Here is a 17847-nt window from a genome sequence, read left to right as displayed (position 1 = left end):
GATGAGATAGGTGGCAGGACCCTTGCGCTCGATTACTTTGAAGGGCCCCGTCCATTTGTCTTGTAGGGCGCATGGCTCAGTGGGGGACATCACCCATACCTGTTGGCCAGGTTCGAATTCAATGGATGAGGCATTCTGGTCATACCATTTTTTCATGTCCTCTTGACTGGCCTCTAGGTTGGCTTTCGCTAGTTCTCTGAACCGCCGGGTCTGGTTGCGGAGGGTGAGGAGGTACCGGAAGACATCTGGAGGGTTCTTTAACGGAGGCATCTCCCAGCCCTCTTTGACTAGGCTGAGCGGCCCCCGCACTGGGTGTCCATATAGCAGTTCAAATGGGCTGAAGCCTAGGGATTTCTGAGGGACCTCTCGGTAGGCGAAGAGGAGGCACGGCAGCAGCACATCCCACTGGCGACGGAGGGGCTCTTCCAACCCCCCGATCATCCCCTTTAGCGTGCGGTTGAACCGCTCAACAAGTCCGTTCCCTTGGGGGTGATAGGGGGTCGTGAATCGGTAGGTGACCCCGCACTGTTGCCAGAGGGATTTCATGTATTTAGAGATAAAGTTCGTGCCTCTGTCGCTGACGACTTCTCGGGGGAAGCCCACACGGGAGAAGATCCCCATCAGAGCCCGGCCGACTACCGGGGCTGTCACAGTCCGCAGCGGGACAGCCTCAGGGTAGCGGGTGGCGTGGTCCACTAGCACCAAGATGAATCGATGGCCTTGTTTTGTGCGCGGGTCCAGGGGCCCCACAATGTCTATTCCGACCCTCTCAAATGGGGTAGTGACCACAGGGAAAGGTTGCAGGGGGGCCTTTAGTTTGCGGCCGCTCTTTCCACTGGCTTGGCACGTGGGGCAAGATCGGCAATGCTGGTGCACATCGTTCCTCATTTTGGGCCAGAAGAAGTGGGTCACTAGGCGACTGTAGGTTTTATCCTGTCCCAGGTGCCCTGCCAGGGGGACATCGTGGGCCAGGTTTAGCAGAAAGTCTCTAAAACGGAGGGGCACCACTAATACTCTGTTGGCCCCCAGCTCGGCGATTCTTTGCTCGCTGTACAGCAGATCATTGTCCCAGTAGACCCAATGAGTTCCGGAGGTATCCCCTGCGCTTTGGGCGAGCGCTTGCTGGCGGAGTCCCTCGAGGGAGGGACAGGTCTTCTGTTCTTGGCGAAATTGTTCTTGCGTGGGCCCTCCCTCTTGAGGCCACTGGTCGAGGTTAGCGAGGTCGGAGGGTTGAGCTGGTTCGGGGGGGATGTCATGGTCGGTGGTTTCGGCTGGGGCGACCGGAGGCGGTGGCGCCGGCCATTCGGGTTCTTCTGGGCGGTGGTTGGCACGGGCGGCCATGGACCGGGTGGTGACGCACGCCCAGTCTGGGACGCCTAACATCCCCAGGTGTTCTCTTCGCTCCACGGCTGCCCACGGAGAGCTTTCAAGGTCATTTCCAAGGAGGCAGTCTACGGGGGCGTCGTCTCGGACCGTTACTTTCAACATGCCGGAGACCCCTCCCCATTCGAAAGGGACGCAGGCCATCCGACACAAACTTTCCGAGTTATCGGCTGATCGTACAGGGCAAAGAATGTTCGGTAGATACTGTTCTGGGGCCACCAGGTGACAGCGGACGGCTGTTACACTGGCCCCGGTGTCACGAAGGGCTTCGGCCCGGCGTCCATTGATGCTCACCCATTGGCTGTACTTCTGGGTGTTAGCGGGTAGGGGGACCCGCGGGACCATGTCTTTTCCCCCTAAGCATGCTAGAGCCATGGCGGCTGGCTCCCACTCCTGATGCTCTTGTTCGTATTCTTCCTGCTCCTCGGAGATCTGTTCTTCTCCTAGGGCCGCGGCGGCCACTTGGCGGGGCCTTGGGCTCTGGTACTGCGGGCAGTTTGGGTCGTTTGCGTAGTGGCCGACTCGTTGGCATCGGTGACACGTGACATTGGCTCTGTACCCCGGTCGCGCCGGGGTGCTGCCCCGGTTGGCCGGGGGGGTGGTGCTGGTTGCGGGGGCGGCCGGAGCGTTGTCTCTTCCTCGTCCTTGGCCCCCTCCTCCTCCTCTGGGTCGGTGCTGACCATTGTTGTTCCGGTTCTGTTCGTAGAACCCATTCCGGCCCACTCTGGTGATCTCCCACCGGTCAGCTTCCGCTGCGAGCTGCCGGGGATCTGTTAACTTGCTGTCGAGGAGGTGCTGGCGGAGTTCAATGAAGCAATTGTTCGACAGATGCTCCCATACCATCAGATTGAACAGTTGTTCGTAGGTTGTGACGTTGCTTCCTCTGATCCAGCCCTCGAAGGCTCGGCTAAAGTAGGTTACGTAGTCCACCCAAGTTGTACCCGGGATGCGGGTGCAGTCTCGGAACCTCTGACGGTACATCTCGGGTGTGAGGCCATAGCGGGTGAGGAGGGCCGCTTTCATATGGTCATATGAGGTCATCTGGTGGTCCGGGAGTTGTAGCAGGGTATCGCGGCCCTCATTGAGGAATCTCCCCCATAGACCGGCTCCCCAATCGCTTCTATCGATCCGGTGTGCAGTCATAGCGATTTCATAGGCCTTAAACCATTGCTGGATGTCGTCCTCTCGGAAATATTCTCGGACAACATCCTTGGATGTGTACCTTTTTCTCTGTGGTCCCTGAGGTGTGGGGTCGCTCGGGCACCCCTGCTTCTTTATTCTGCTTGCGCAGGTTGATCTCGGCTAGGTTTCGTTCGTGTTCGTACGCCAGTTTCTTTTCCTCGAGCTCCCTTTGTCTCTGTTTCTCCTCTCTTTCTTCTCGGAGACGCAGGTGCTCTAAGTTGATTTTTTGTTCGGCCAGCTTGAGTTCAATGTCCATCTTGAGTCGGGCCATTTCCAGCTCGTGTAGTCGGGTTCTTTCTCTTTCCTGGATCTCGTCTTGCGAGAGACCCGTTCTTTGCCCTTCAGGGGCCGTGGTGGTTTTTTCTGCGGTGCTTTGATCGGGGGTTCCGGCAGCCCCGGTCTCTGCCCAAGATTCTAGGGCATGCTTGAAATCGTCTTTGGTGCTTAGTCCGGTGGTAGCGATACCCAGTTCGATGCAGAATTGTTTTAGTTCACGATGGCTGTACTCCTCTAGTTTCTCCATTTGGAATTTCTCGGTTGATCCGCTTTCTTTAGTTGTCATTGTGATTTCGTCGTGGGGTGAGCTACTCTCTGTACGTTATGCGGTGATTCGAATCGCGCCGCTGGCCACCAATGTTAGACGGACCGGGAGGGTCGGCCGAGACTACGGGGAGAGGTCTCCGGGGAGAGCCGTCTCCAACGACTGCACAGACAAGTAACTTCCCCCCCACAGACGGACACCACACAAGATTGAAGGTTAACGAGACTTTATATGCAATTCTTAGGTTACGATGATATGATACAAGGAGGTCTGGACTCAGGGGTCCCCTCGGTTCTAGTCTCTGGCTTAGGAAAGGGGTAGCGGGACAGTCTTTGTTACCAATGAGTGGAAATTAGCTCTCAATCCTCGAGCTCGGCGTTCGAGATGATCGGGCCGCGGCGGAGCCAGGCAGGTCCCGAGATGGACGAATGAAAGACGACGGTCCGCGGCGGAGCCTGCAGGTCCCGGTGAAGATGATGGTTACAACGGTCCGCGGCCACGCCAGCAGGTCCCGACGACGATGAAGGATTTGAAGGTTGCGAAGGCTGTGGCAGCGCCAACAGGCAGGACGATGGTGCACAAGACAGAGCTACGGCAGCGCCAGTAGTCCGTCAAGGATGAGTTCCTCTTTACGTCTCTCGACTCCAAGATACAACTGCCTTCCTGTTCTGGAGCGGCCCCAGTTATAGGGCTGGCGTGCTTTGATGTCCGGACCCTCGCACTTGGAGGTCGGGAGGTCCGGGATGAGGGAGTCCAGACACCCAGCAGGGGGGTGGAGCCAGCGCCCGGGGAGGCGATGGGCGAGCGGCACTTGGCGGGGGAGAGCCATCGGCACCTCTTTCTCCCATTGACTTGCCAAGTAGCCCGCTCACCTCCTGGGTGGAGGGTGGTGCCGGAATGTCTGAGGCCGGGCCAGGCCCAGGGTTGAGGTCGATCGGGGGCCAGGCGGCCTCGTGGCGGAGTGTCCAAGATGGCGCCCCAGGCTGGGCGCGTGGGCCGGCAGTGGATCGGACCCACGAGGTCAACGTGCTCGAGGGCAGGGGTCCCTGAGGGGACGGAGGACGTGCAATGGTGGTGTGTGGTACTTGCGTGACTGGACTCAGGCCTGGTTGGGCCGGGGGAGAGCGGCCCTTCATGTGGCCTGTCCAACAGACAGTAAATCACATGTTCAGGGACAGTGAATCGCATGTTCAGGGACAGTGAATCACATGTTCAGAGACAGTGAATCACATGTTCAGGGGTGGTGAATCGCATGTTCAGGGACAGTGAATCGCATGTTCAGGGGTGGTGAATCACATGTTCAGGGACAGTGAATCACATGTTCAGGGGTGGTGAATCACATGTTCAGGGACAGTGAATCACATGTTCAGGGACAGTGAATCACATGTTCAGGGATGGTGAATCACATGTTCAGGGACAGTGAATCGCATGTTCAGGGACAGTGAATCACATGTTCAGGGACAGTGAATCGCATGTTCAAGGGCAGTGAATCACATGTGCCGGGGTGTGTTCAGGAGCAGTGAATCACATGTTCAGGGACAGTGAATCGCATGTTCAGGGACAGTGAATCACATGTTCAGGGACAGTGAATCACATGTTCAGGGACAGTGAATCGCATGTTCAGGGACAGTGAATCACATGTTCAGAGACAGTGAATCACATGTTCAGGGGTGGTGAATCGCATGTTCAGGGACAGTGAATCGCATGTTCAGGGGTGGTGAATCACATGTTCAGGGACAGTGAATCACATGTTCAGGGGTGGTGAATCACATGTTCAGGGACAGTGAATCACATGTTCAGGGACAGTGAATCACATGTTCAGGAATGGTGAATCACATGTTCAGGGACAGTGAATCGCATGTTCAGGGACAGTGAATCACATGTTCAGGGACAGTGAATCACATGTTCAGGGACAGTGAATCACATGTTCAGGGGTGGTGAATCGCATGTTCAGGGGTGGAGAATTGCATGTTCAGGGATGGTGAATCGCATGTTCAGGAGCAGTGAATCACATGTGTAGGGGTGTGTTCAGGGACAGTGAATCGCATGTTCAGGGACAGTGAATCACATGTTCTGGGGTGGTGAATCACATGTTCAGGGACAGTGAATCGCATGTTCAGGGACAGTGAATCACATGTTCAGGGACAGTGAATCACATGTTCAGGGACAGTGAATCATGTTCAGGGGTGGTGAATTGCATGTTCAGGGGTGGAGAATTGCATGTTCAGGGGTGGTGAATCGCATGTTCAGGAGTAGTGAATCACATGTGCCGGGGTGTGTTCAGGAGCAGTGAATCACATGTTCAGGGACAGTGAATCACATGTTCAGGGGTGGTGAATTGCATGTTCAGGGGTGGTGAATCGCATGTTCAGGGGTGGTGAATCGCATGTTCAGGGACAGTGAATCGCATGTTATGGGGTGGTGAATCACATGTTCAGGGACAGTGAATCGCATGTTCAGGGGTGGTGAATCGCATGTTCAGGGGTGGTGAATCGCATGTTCAGGGGTGGTGAATCACATGTTCAGGGACAGTAAATCACATGTTCAGGGACAGTGAATCGCATGTTCAGGGACAGTGAATCACATGTTCAGAGACAGTGAATCACATGTTCAGGGGTGGTGAATCGCATGTTCAGGGACAGTGAATCGCATGTTCAGGGGTGGTGAATCACATGTTCAGGGACAGTGAATCACATGTTCAGGGGTGGTGAATCACATGTTCAGGGACAGTGAATCACATGTTCAGGGACAGTGAATCACATGTTCAGGGATGGTGAATCACATGTTCAGGGACAGTGAATCGCATGTTCAGGGACAGTGAATCACATGTTCAGGGACAGTGAATCGCATGTTCAGGGGCAGTGAATCACATGTGCCGGGGTGTGTTCAGGAGCAGTGAATCACATGTTCAGGGACAGTGAATCGCATGTTCAGGGACAGTGAATCACATGTTCAGGGACAGTGAATCACATGTTCAGGGACAGTGAATCGCATGTTCAGGGACAGTGAATCACATGTTCAGAGACAGTGAATCACATGTTCAGGGGTGGTGAATCGCATGTTCAGGGACAGTGAATCGCATGTTCAGGGGTGGTGAATCACATGTTCAGGGACAGTGAATCACATGTTCAGGGGTGGTGAATCACATGTTCAGGGACAGTGAATCACATGTTCAGGGACAGTGAATCACATGTTCAGGGATGGTGAATCACATGTTCAGGGACAGTGAATCGCATGTTCAGGGACAGTGAATCACATGTTCAGGGACAGTGAATCACATGTTCAGGGACAGTGAATCACATGTTCAGGGGTGGTGAATCGCATGTTCAGGGGTGGAGAATTGCATGTTCAGGGATGGTGAATCGCATGTTCAGGAGCAGTGAATCACATGTGTAGGGGTGTGTTCAGGGACAGTGAATTGCATGTTTAGGGACAGTGAATCACATGTTCTGGGGTGGTGAATCACATGTTCAGGGACAGTGAATCGCATGTTCAGGGACAGTGAATCACATGTTCAGGGACAGTGAATCACATGTTCAGGGACAGTGAATCATGTTCAGGGGTGGTGAATTGCATGTTCAGGGGTGGAGAATTGCATGTTCAGGGGTGGTGAATCGCATGTTCAGGAGTAGTGAATCACATGTGCCGGGGTGTGTTCAGGAGCAGTGAATCACATGTTCAGGGACAGTGAATCGCATGTTCAGGGGCAGTGAATCGCATGTTCAGGGGTGGAGAATTGCATGTTCAGGGGTGGTGAATCACATGTTCAGGGACAGTGAATCACATGTTCAGGGACAGTGATCACATGTTCAGGGGTAGTGAATCACATGTGCCGGGGTGGCCCCATAACCTGCACGCACACGTGGCAGCATTATTACTTGGCTGTAGCTGGCGGGTCTCTTGATACAAACACGTGAACCTTTGCTCCATCGGAAAGAGGGCATTCTGCCCTACTGACCCCGGAGCCAGCTGTTGCCCGAAGGGACTAACCTGTGTCGACTTGGACTTGGGTTGGCTGTGCCCAGGGAGGACCCGGCCTGGCAGTTCAGTCTGGACTGTTCCCAAGGGGCACAGGGTCAAGACTGATTTGCATATGGCTGGGTCCAAACTGATTTAACCCAGATCTTTTGACTGGGCGAGAATGTTTGCATTGTCAGCATTCCGTCCATCATTTGTTTTCTGTAGTACCAGACACCGGGCGGTGTCCTTGAACCCAGGAAGAGTGGCATAGGATAATAAGAACTGAGAGGATTTACTGAAGACCTTATGCATTCTGCATAAAATACCTTGAAGCAATGCCTTCTCCTCCGATTGCATGAATATCTCGAATGCAGATTGATTTGGCCATTTTACGGTCACCTGCACCAGTGAAAGGGGGATTCTGTGGATAAACCATGTCATGTGACAGATACCCTTAGATTTGCAAAATCACAAACGTTTCCTTAGCGAAAGGCAGACCTTCTCCCCATGACAGGTAGGTTTGCAGAGAAGAGGCTGAGACATATCTTTAACTCCTCCCATGCTTATGATGAGCTCAGCTCGTCATGAGGAACGGTCGAGCTGAGCTCGTCATGACCGTTGCACTGCGCCCACGCGGGGATAATTCCCCTGCTGTGCTGGGCGTTCCATTGGAATGGGCGTGGTCACGACGAGCTCAGCTCGTCATGAGCACAGCGCCACCGTGCTGCATGACGAGCCGAGCTAGTCATGAGCACCGGGGCGCTGCGCGCACCCGCCCCCCAGCACAGCGGGGGAATTAGCCCCACAGAGGAGGGGTTAACATCGGCCCTTTTCACTGGTTGATCCACTGGTTGTTCCTTCTGCAAATGACGAGTCAGAATAAAAATCTGCTATTTTGTGTAAAAACCCAATTATAAGTACATTCCTCAGCAGCAGCTGGAGTTTTTCAATCCCCAGATGCATTATGTGTCCTCTACTTTCGGCAGTATTCCCCAGGTCATGCGCTTGGGACCTTCTTGCTGGTTCTTGCTAATCGTGATCTTTTAGTAACAATGCCAAGGCGTGCCGCATCCAATGCTTGTTGCTCGAATATGAATTTACCTTGAAGTAACAAAGAAAAGAGGTGGTTGGCAAAACAGGAACAGTTGGTTTTATTTAAGCACTTTGACCGGGTCGGAGCACTGTCTCAAAGCAGAATCACTTTGTGCGGGCTTAAATTCAGCTTTGCGTACAATGAAAATGCATCTGGCAATCCTTGTTTGGTAAAAGAATGTGAGCCTGATCTTTGGGATCATTAGTAAAGTGTCTTTGATAACAAATGCAGGTGCACAACCTTGTGTGGGTACAATGTGGGCCTGTGGGTAGTGTGACCAGAGGTCTAACATGAGGGGCGAATAATCTCTGCGTGTACTGTGTGTGCTGTGTCCTGAGTGGCTGTGTGTTCCTACCTTCATGTGGCATCTAACTTTATGGTGTTTTGAAATGCACACGCCTCTCTGGCATTGTGTGTTTTATTGGGGACGATTTCCCTGGACCATTGTGGTATCACTGCACTTATCTGGGATGGACCTGAGTTTCCCGTTTGCACGTTCGTCTGCTGGCTACGTGCCACCCCACCTGTGACCTGTCAATCAGTTACCATGGGCCCGGGTTGCTGAGCCTGCTTGATCACTTCTGTTTGAGTCACGTTGATGTCATCCAAGTGATGTCACCGGTCGCTCCATCACTCACTCTACACCTATATAGGTGCCAGCCCAGTGATCGGACGTCAGTTTCTTTTTGCAAATTTCCACACCAGAAGCACGGACCCATGAAGAACACCGACCACTGGTGTGGAAAACTAGGGACCTGAGAGAGGAAACCCTCTGCCTCATTTATGAGAAATGACGCATCGCTGCGTGAAAGCAGCGATGCGTCACTTCTCAGTGCGCACTCCTTGCGACATTCCTGATGCGTCATATTTATAATATGACGCATCATGTCGCAAGGAGTTACAGATACGTCAGTATTTCTGACGTATTTGTAAGCGCAAAAGTGACGCATTGCTGGAGTGTGTCACAAAAGTGACGCAACTCCAGCAATGCGTCCTTTCACATGGGGCAAGCCCCATGTGAAAGGGCCTGCGTCAGTCTTACGCCTGCAGTGAGGCAGGCGCAAGATTTTGACGCAACAGCGTCCTAAAAGTGACGCAGTGAAATCTCATAGATTTCACTGCGTCACTTCTACGACCCTTCCTTGCGTCAATACGCCCCCCTTGCATACATTATACCTGGCGCAGGTATAATGTGGCGCAGGGGTTTACAAAGTGACGCATCTACCTAGATGCGTCACTTTGTAAATATGGCGCAACAAGGTGCATTTTTACGCCACTGGTGCGTCACAAAAAGTGACGCACCGGTGGCGTAAAAGTGACGCACAGCCTCATAAATGAGGCCCCCTGTTTCTCGAGATCCATCTGCCGAGTGGGGCTATATGGGGGGGTCGGTAAAGGATCTGTGGCTAGATAGACCCTCTACCAGGTAAGGTGCTACCGAAGGTCAGTAACTTGTTCATCTGATAAAAACTTCTAGCTGCAGGTTCATTACCTTCGAATACATCATACCCAAGCTATACCTCCCTCTTAATCAACCACCATGGGCGTATTGATTCTAATGGCCTGAATCTTAACAATGTTATCCTTAAAAACATTCTGAGAATCTATCAAACATCTTCTGAGAAGGAATGATTCCACTGCTGCAAACTGTTGACGATAAAACCCCTTTCACTACTTTGAAAGTCTCACGAGGTCCATTGTTGGCTTTGAGATTCTTTTCTCGTAAAACAAAGCTTTGGCTGCTCTTATAGCCATGGGATATCTCCTTAAAGCAAACCTATAAGCCTCCTTATCCTCCATCTGATAAGTATTTTGCCATGGTCTTTCAACCCTTTTACAAGCACTTTTGCCCATGGCTAAGGCCCGAGTAAACCAGGGGGCCGAAGGAGCTCAGGTACGAGTCTTGCAGCGAGTTAAAGGGACTAAGGTATTCGATGCGGCCCGGAGCCAGCTATCCACGGCTACAGCTTTGGATTCAGGATTACCTGATAAAATAGGAATTGACTGGGTAAGCAGATTGCTATAATCAGTAGCCTTAATGCGCCTCCACGCCTGATAAAAATCAGCAGTCGGTAGACAGTCCTGATTGATCTTCGATCAACCTGCCAATGAAAAGTGATTCTGGTCAGACCATGTATGTGGTCAGGAGTCCTTAACGGACACAGGAAAACATAAGGTCAATTGTGGGGCCGGCCTGATTCACAGCGGGTGTGAATAACTGAGAGAGAGTCAGAGAGGACATTCTATCCAACAAAGCAATAGAATCAGTATCTGAAGGAGAACTGCTGCTTATGCAAGATGGTCCTTTTGTTCCTTATTTGTTATATATTTTTAGATCTTTTTGTCCCCTTTAAGGCTTTATCGAGTCTAGTAATTCTGTTTAGAGTGGAGTACTTAGTGAGAACAAATTTATATAACTGTTGTTAACGTGATAGTATGAAAAGTTCAAGAAAGAAATCCATAAAAAGAATCAGTAGCAAACACAGTCAACATGTATATCAAAGTCCTCAATTACAATGTAATGAAAAGTTTGAACAATATTATGGTCCAATGCCATGCCAAGAAATTTGATAAAGTCTTCGGAGGGCCAGGAGTACAGTACAATAAAATGCCAGCGTCTGCAGTCACTTCGTCAGAAAGCCAGTCACTCGACCTTAGAGCGAAACTCTTCATTCCTCCCTTCGATACCACTCCCAAGGCTTACCTTCTCCAAACTGAGCTATTCCTGCATTGACTTCCCTTACTCTGTATAACTTGGTCTGACTCTCCTCTCCCCTGACCTCTCCATCACTTTATCACTCAACCTTGGATCTACACCCTTTGGTCCTCCCTTCCATACCACTGTCAAGACGTACCTTCCCCAATGCAAGCTACTCCTGCGTTGACTTCCCTTACTCTGCATAACTCTTCTTGAATCTCCTCTCCCCTGACTTCTCCATCACTTCGGTGAAAAACACCAAATTTCCCTGGGTGGGTAGGAACATGCACTCCTACACTTTCTCCATCACTTCTTCAGAAAACCCTTACTCGACTTCGAATCTACATCACCGGTCCTCCCTTCGATACCATTCTCAAGGCTTATCTTCTCCAACGTGAGATATTCCTTCGTTGATTTGTCTTACTCTTTTACAAGGCCCTTCTTCTGGCATCAAATTTAGTGACACGTCTTAAAAGTGGTCCTTCCAGAATGTTTTTTTCTCTAGCCATCCACTCGCCCAACTCCCACTATATCGTCGAGGTAAGTCGATAGGTGAGAATAGTAAATCTGTACTTCCATACATGTTCTCTCCTTACTCTCACTATATCGTCGAGGCAAGTCAACAGAGAGTTGAGAATAGTAAATCCGTGCTTCTCCACGTTTCTTTTGTTATGGCAGGAGCCTCTCAAAAGTGTGGTGCTGCAGGCAAATCGGTGGTGTATGGGTAGAATCCGGTTAACACTGTATAACAGAATCAAAGGTGTTAAAGAATGTAATCAGGACGATACTAAACAAAATACATTTTGCATTTAAATGTGCGTCTTCGAGATACGCAAATTTACCATTTGGAGATACAGTGATCTGCTCTGCATCGCACAGGTTTAGGTCAGACACTGAAGCTGCGGCTAGCCAGCTCCAATTCCAGGTTCCAAGCCTGGTTCAGGGACTATGGAGACCTAACCTCTCCCTACAATGTACGACTGCAGCTCGGCGCGCTCCGGAGGCACCACATGTGGAAGCCCTCTGCTTCTTCGAGGATGACCACCTCCATCCAGGTCATTATGGACACTGTTTCCAGTCATGGACTTTTGTGTGGTAGCCTGATGCACTCTGGGAGTTGTAGTCTTATTCTGTTTCTATTGAATTCATTAACTCACACACCTAAGCTCAAAGGTGAGTAGGTCTCAAGGCCAGGATTGTAGACAGAGTCCATCTTGACCTTGAGGGAGGTGATTACCTCAGCCTCTTCTTCCCATCCATGAGGCTACAATAACATATTTCATGTTGATTTCTTTCAGAGCTTCCTGTTCGAGCTGCTGGTCCCCGAATGGTTGCGGCTTTCAGATCTCAGCATTAAGTCACAACTGCAAAATAAATCAGAAACCAAGAGGCTGCAGTGATCAACGCGGAGCCGCGCTCCATTACTTTATTGTCATATAGTTCCACTGCCTTTTACAGATGTTCATACTTCCAATATTTCTTATTCTGATAATGCATATTTGTTCATTTTACCTTGTGTACTTGATACTGCTTTGTTTCCAGTCACCTGAGAGGCATGTGAATTACTATCCATTGTAACCAATACCCTCACAACAGTTGCTGTCCCCGCGCACCCCCAGTTTCACGGCTTTACTGGTCTACTTCAGACTCTGCACAGCTTCCATGTAAGCTGCTTGAGAGAAGGTGTGAGGTGCCTATTTTGGATACACACTCAAAGGTATGCCATTGTTGAAACAGAAAGAGGACTATGAAGGTAGGCCCATCTCAATAGGGCGGCCACAGTTTGAGGACCTGTGGTCTCAAGGCCTGGACTATGGGAGGTCAACCTCAGCCTGAGAGGGGCTCGCTGGTCCATGTTTACGCCCTCAGTTCCTTCATCACGCATTGATGATGATGGTGGTGGTGGTGGTGATGGGGTCATATTTCCCGGGGTGTCCAGAGGGCACGACAGCAGCTGCCCCTAGAGGAGTCTGTCCACCCGCACTCTACAGTCTGCAGATGGACAGACTGTTCACAAACTTACAAAGATGTTTCTTCTCAGAAAATTATTGGTGTGTGAATGAGATAAAAAAGGGATGTTGCAAATAAAACTAAACAAACAGATACAAAAACATCTGCGTTTTAAGAAGTGATTTGTTTTTTACACTTGGGGTTGTTTTTACGAATTCTTCACTAAACACTAAAGTGGTGTTGGGTCTTCTCAAACACTTTATTTTATTTACAAACGCCTTTTATTCACCCCTGCAAAACTAGCCTCTTTTTCTATTGTATCTTCCTCTGTTTGCTGGACTTGCTCAAATGCATCTGCTGACTTAAAACACATGCTTTTTGATTGTCCCTCCATCTCACATTTTTGGTTACTAGTTTGGTCACAAATTAATAAAAAAATTTAAACCCAAATTTCTTTCTCCCCTACTAACATCTTTTTAGGCTATCATCCTTGGACCCACTCATCTTCCAGCCCCTCACTAATTGATTTATTACTAGCAGTAGCCCTCCATTTAATAACTTCCAACTACAAACAAGCGGACAGAGTTACTTTCAGAGCATGGTGGATGCGGTTTGCTTTTATCACAGGCTTGACACTAGCCACGTCACTCCCATACCTTTATCCATTAAAAGGGAACTTGTATGGCTCCCTCTTTCCACATACTTCACATGCGCTGCCTCCGCTTCCGCTACAATAGTTAATCCTCCTGATGAAGTCCGAAAACCTCCTTGAAATACTGGTTGTCTATATATTTTAGTTCTATGCATGATCCTAATGTTACTCCCTTTGCTGTATTAACTATTATGGTTATTTGGATTCTCAAATGCCTTTCACTGCATATAGAGATTATGTTTCAGATAATATTTTCAGCTTTAATGTTCTGATATGATATTATATTTCCCCTCCCCTGTTCTTTTTCTTTGCCTGTTACCCTCCCCCCTCGTTTCCCTTTCATTATCATTAATGATTATTTGCGGAAGATTAGAATTCTCTTATATTGTACTTCCTTGTATATGATATTTCATTTGTCTTTTCAACTACTTCTTTATAAACGTAAACTTAAAAAACAAATGTACAGGATGAGCTATCCGTCACCCGAGAGTACCATCTTGAGAGGCTCGAGAATCATCATCCCTGAGAGCCTGAGACAGCAAGTGATTGAGCTGGCCCATGAAGGATGTCGCGGCATTGTAGGAACAAAAAGAGCCCTAAGAGACCGAGTGTGGCTCCTGAGTCTAGCCGAGAAGAGCTGAAAGCATGCCCCCTTTGTAACTGCTCACCCCTCAAGGTGACACAGCATCCGCTGACAATTTCTGAGCGTCCTGCGCATGCCTGGGAGAGAGTTGCAGATGATTTTGTTGGGTCTCCAGGAAATGGACATCACCTCATGGTAGTCACTGATGAATATTTGCGTTTCCTTTGGTGGACGACTTGTTCATCGAGGACCCATTGCTTCCACTCTCTGACATTGTAGTCACTCAGAATATAACTGCAGCTCACTTTGTGGGCCTCATGCACACTCCCAATTGGGCTGCCAGTGCCTTCCTTTTTTTAGCACACCCCTACTCTACTCTACAACCCATATCCACATGGGGGCTACCTAGGAAGCAAAGCAGCAGAACTGGCAGTGAAGCAACTGCTGGTCATTAGTCAAGTTGCCAGCCCCCGCAAAATCTGCTCCCTCCAGCTAACTAGCTACCTAGCCATCCAACCCCAGGCTGCTTTCAGCCCAATCCATGGTCCTCTCCAGGCCCTACGTAGGATCCCAAGAACCTCTCAGCGCAACAGAGCAAGGAGGAGTGCAAGGCAGAGAATAAAAATGGGAGCCCAGCCTAGCCAGCCAGGAGACAGGCCAAAGGATAGAGCTGATGCTTCCACCACCTTCCTCTCATGGTTTCAACAAAAAATTAAGCCCATGTGGTCTAAATCTAAAATTGAGTGGGATTCGCCCCGAAGAAGTCAGGACTAGCCAAAACCAAAGCCTGACAACTGTCGAACAATGTTCTACAAACATGCAACCTTTGATCCCGCCTTATTCCATGCAACCAACTCTTCCTTTCCCACACTATAAGCATGTAAACAAGGTTTCTGCTCATCCAATTATTATGCCCTGCGTTAGACACATCAGCCTGCTGCCTCAGGACAAGATCAGCTGCAGCACTATCTCAGAATAAATTCACAAATTACTACCGCAAAAATGTTCTGCCCAAATCCCCATCTAGGGTAAGGCCTAAATAAGCACCTCAAAAATAGAAAAGTGGGCTGTCAAGATAATTTAGCATAACATGCTCTAGTAATTCAAGCATGCTTATATCCCTCTCAGGGATAAGGGAGCATTCTCCCAGACCAGAGAGAGAACCAGATCTGTCTAGTCTTCTTCCGCATCAATGCCTTTTTAGGTTGAGCTTTCGAGACATGTTGTATATACTTTAGTATATACTTCTTTGTGGCTCAAAGGACACCCACTACTTTTCATTTGTTCAGTGTCCTTTAAAAATCCTTGCTTGCTAGTGGTCAGTCCTTACTCTTTGCCCCTCCTTTTTGTCTTTCCTTTCCTTCTACCGAGCAGGGACCAAGTACTGTAACTTTACGCTTTGGTTGTTTACCTGTTCATTTGGGGGACTATTTTTTATTTCTTTTCTGCTCGTGTTACACTGTGGGTGCCAGTTCCGCTTCGGGGCCTGTAGTTTATTGCATCTTCCCACCCATTCCCTCCCTCCCTCCCCTGTTGTTGCTCCCATCCTTTCTGCACCTCATGCTCAGTTGCTGGTCTGTATTCCTCTCAACCCTCTGTCAGACTGTTTTTGATCAGCAATCAACACAACCCTGAAGAGGCTAGATTATTTATGAGGTTCGGACCTCACCCTGCACTCAATTCCGGTGAGTAGCCGGAAAAAAACTGTTAAACTGCTCAGAATATTAGAAAAGAGCTCAGCTTGACCTCGGATGCGATAAGTGTGTCCATGATGGCACTGAATTTTCAAAAACAACCAATTGGAAACAGCTGTCTGTCAGCCAATCCGATCCTGTGCAGCCCCGAGGGCACAGCTCAGGGCAAAAAACACGACCCTTCATTGCTAAGTGAATTACCAAACGTTTCAGCATGGTTTTCAATCGAGCAGCCTTTACTTGTCGCTATATTTTTGTCGTTAGATGTTTGCATCCTGTTAGACGGACCGGGAGGGTCGGCCGAGGTTACGGGGAGAGGTCTCCAGGGAGAGCCGTCTCCAACGACTGTACAGACAAGTAACTTCCCCCCCACAGACGGACACCACACAAGTTTGAAGGTTAACGAGATTTTATATGCAATTCTTAGGTTACGATGATGGATACAAGGAGGTCTGGACTCAGGGGTCCCCTCGGTTCTAGTCTCTGACTTTAGGAAAAGGGGTAGCGGGACAGTCTTTGTTACCAATGAGTGAAAAATAGCTCTCAATCCTCGAGCTCGGCGTTCTAGATGATCGGGCCGCGGCGGAGCCAGGCAGGTCCCGAGATGGACGAAGGAAAACGACGGTCCGCGGTGGAGCCTGCAGGTCCCGGTGAAGATGGCGGTTACAACGGTCCGCGGCCACGCCAGCAGGTCCCGACGACGATGAAGGTGATGAAGATTACGAAGGCTGTGGCAGCGCCAACAGGCAGGACGATGGTGCACAAGACAGAGCTACGGCAGCGCCAGTAGTCCGTCCAGGATGAGTTCCTCTTTACGTCTCTCGACTCCAAGATACAACTGCCTTCCTGCTCTGGAGCTGCCCCAGTTATAGGGCTGGTGTGCTTTGATGTCCGGACCCTCGCACTTGGAGGTCGGGGGGTCCGGGATGAGGGAGTCCAGACACACAGCAGGGAGGTGGAGCCAGTGCCCGGGGAGGCGATGGGTGAGCGGCACTTGGCGAGGGAGAGCCATCGACACCTCTTTCTCCCATTGACTTGCCAAGTAGCCCGCTCACCTCCTGGGTGGAGAGTGGTGCCGGGATGTCTGAGGCCTGGCCAGGCCCAGGGTTGAGGTCGGCCGGAGGCCAGGCGGCCACGTGGTGGAGTGTCCAAGATGGCGCCCCGGGATGGGCGCGTAGACGGGCAGTGGATCGGGCCCACGAGGTTGACATACTCGAGGGCAGGGGTCCCTGAGGGGACGGAGGCCGTGCAAGAGTGGTGTGTGGTTCCTGCGGGACCGGGCGGAGGCCGGGTCGGGCTGGGGGAGAGCGGCCTTCCATGTGGCCTGTCCAACATGCGTCCCCCCCAGCTGAAGGCGGGGAGAGTTACCCATCCTCTTGGGGACTCTCCTCGTCGAGGCGGAAGAACCGGGACAGGCCATCCGCGTTGGCGTGATCTGGCCCAGGCCGGTGTTCGACTGTGAAGTCCATCCCTTGTAGGGAGATGGACCAGCGTAGTAACTTCGGGTTTTCCCCCCGCATCTGCATCAGCCACTGCAGGGGTCGGTGATCGGTCTGTACCCGAAAGTGTGTGCCAAACAGGTAGGGCCGGAGCTTCTTGAGGGCCCATACCACAGCGAAGGCCTCCCGCTCTATGGTGCTCCAGCGCTGTTCTCGCGGTAGGAGTCGTCTGCTAATGAAGGCCACCGGTTGATCCAGGCCTTCGGTGTTCACTTGGGACAGGACTGCCCCAATGCCATGGTCAGAGGCATCCGTCTGGACGACGAACTCCCGGCTGTAGTCGGGGGCCTGGAGCACCGGGGCGGAGCACATGGCGGCTTTCAATTGTTCAAAGGCAGCCTGACACTCGGGTGTCCAGTTGACTTTCTTTGGCTGGTTTTTCGACGTGAGTTCTGTGAGGGGTCCCACTATAGTACCATAGTCCTTCACGAACCTTCGGTAGTAGCCTGTGAGGCCCAGGAAGGCTCGTACCTCGGTCTGTGTGACGGGGGACTGCCATGACTGGATGGCGGCAATTTTTAGCTGCAGAGGAGCCACCAGCCCGCTTCCCACCTGGTGCCCGAGGTAGGTCACAGATCCTTGTCCAATTTGACATTTGCTGGCCTTGATCGT

The 17847-nt window shown here is 50.8% G+C and overlaps 1 protein-coding gene across 2 annotated transcripts in view; it reads left to right on the top strand.

Moving 5' to 3' along the window:
* The window catches only part of LOC147678785 (very-long-chain 3-oxoacyl-CoA reductase-like), a 73751-nt gene extending 60781 nt beyond the window's left edge, over window positions 1-12970 (top strand). For both annotated transcript variants that reach the window (XM_086946239.1, XM_086946240.1), the window contains one exon: window positions 12156-12970. In XM_086946239.1, coding sequence (XP_086802365.1) covers window positions 12156-12257 — 102 coding nt within the window. In that variant the 3' untranslated portion in view covers window positions 12258-12970. The remainder of the gene's footprint in view (window positions 1-12155) is intronic.
* The last annotated feature ends 4877 nt before the right edge of the window (window positions 12971-17847 follow it).

The sequence above is a fragment of the Lissotriton vulgaris genome, chromosome 12 (genome assembly GCF_964263255.1).
Source record: "Lissotriton vulgaris chromosome 12, aLisVul1.2, whole genome shotgun sequence".
In the NCBI taxonomy this organism is placed as follows: Eukaryota; Metazoa; Chordata; class Amphibia; order Caudata; family Salamandridae; genus Lissotriton; species Lissotriton vulgaris.
Note: the sequence above shows the minus strand (reverse complement) of the source record. Positions and strands in the feature narration are given on the sequence as shown.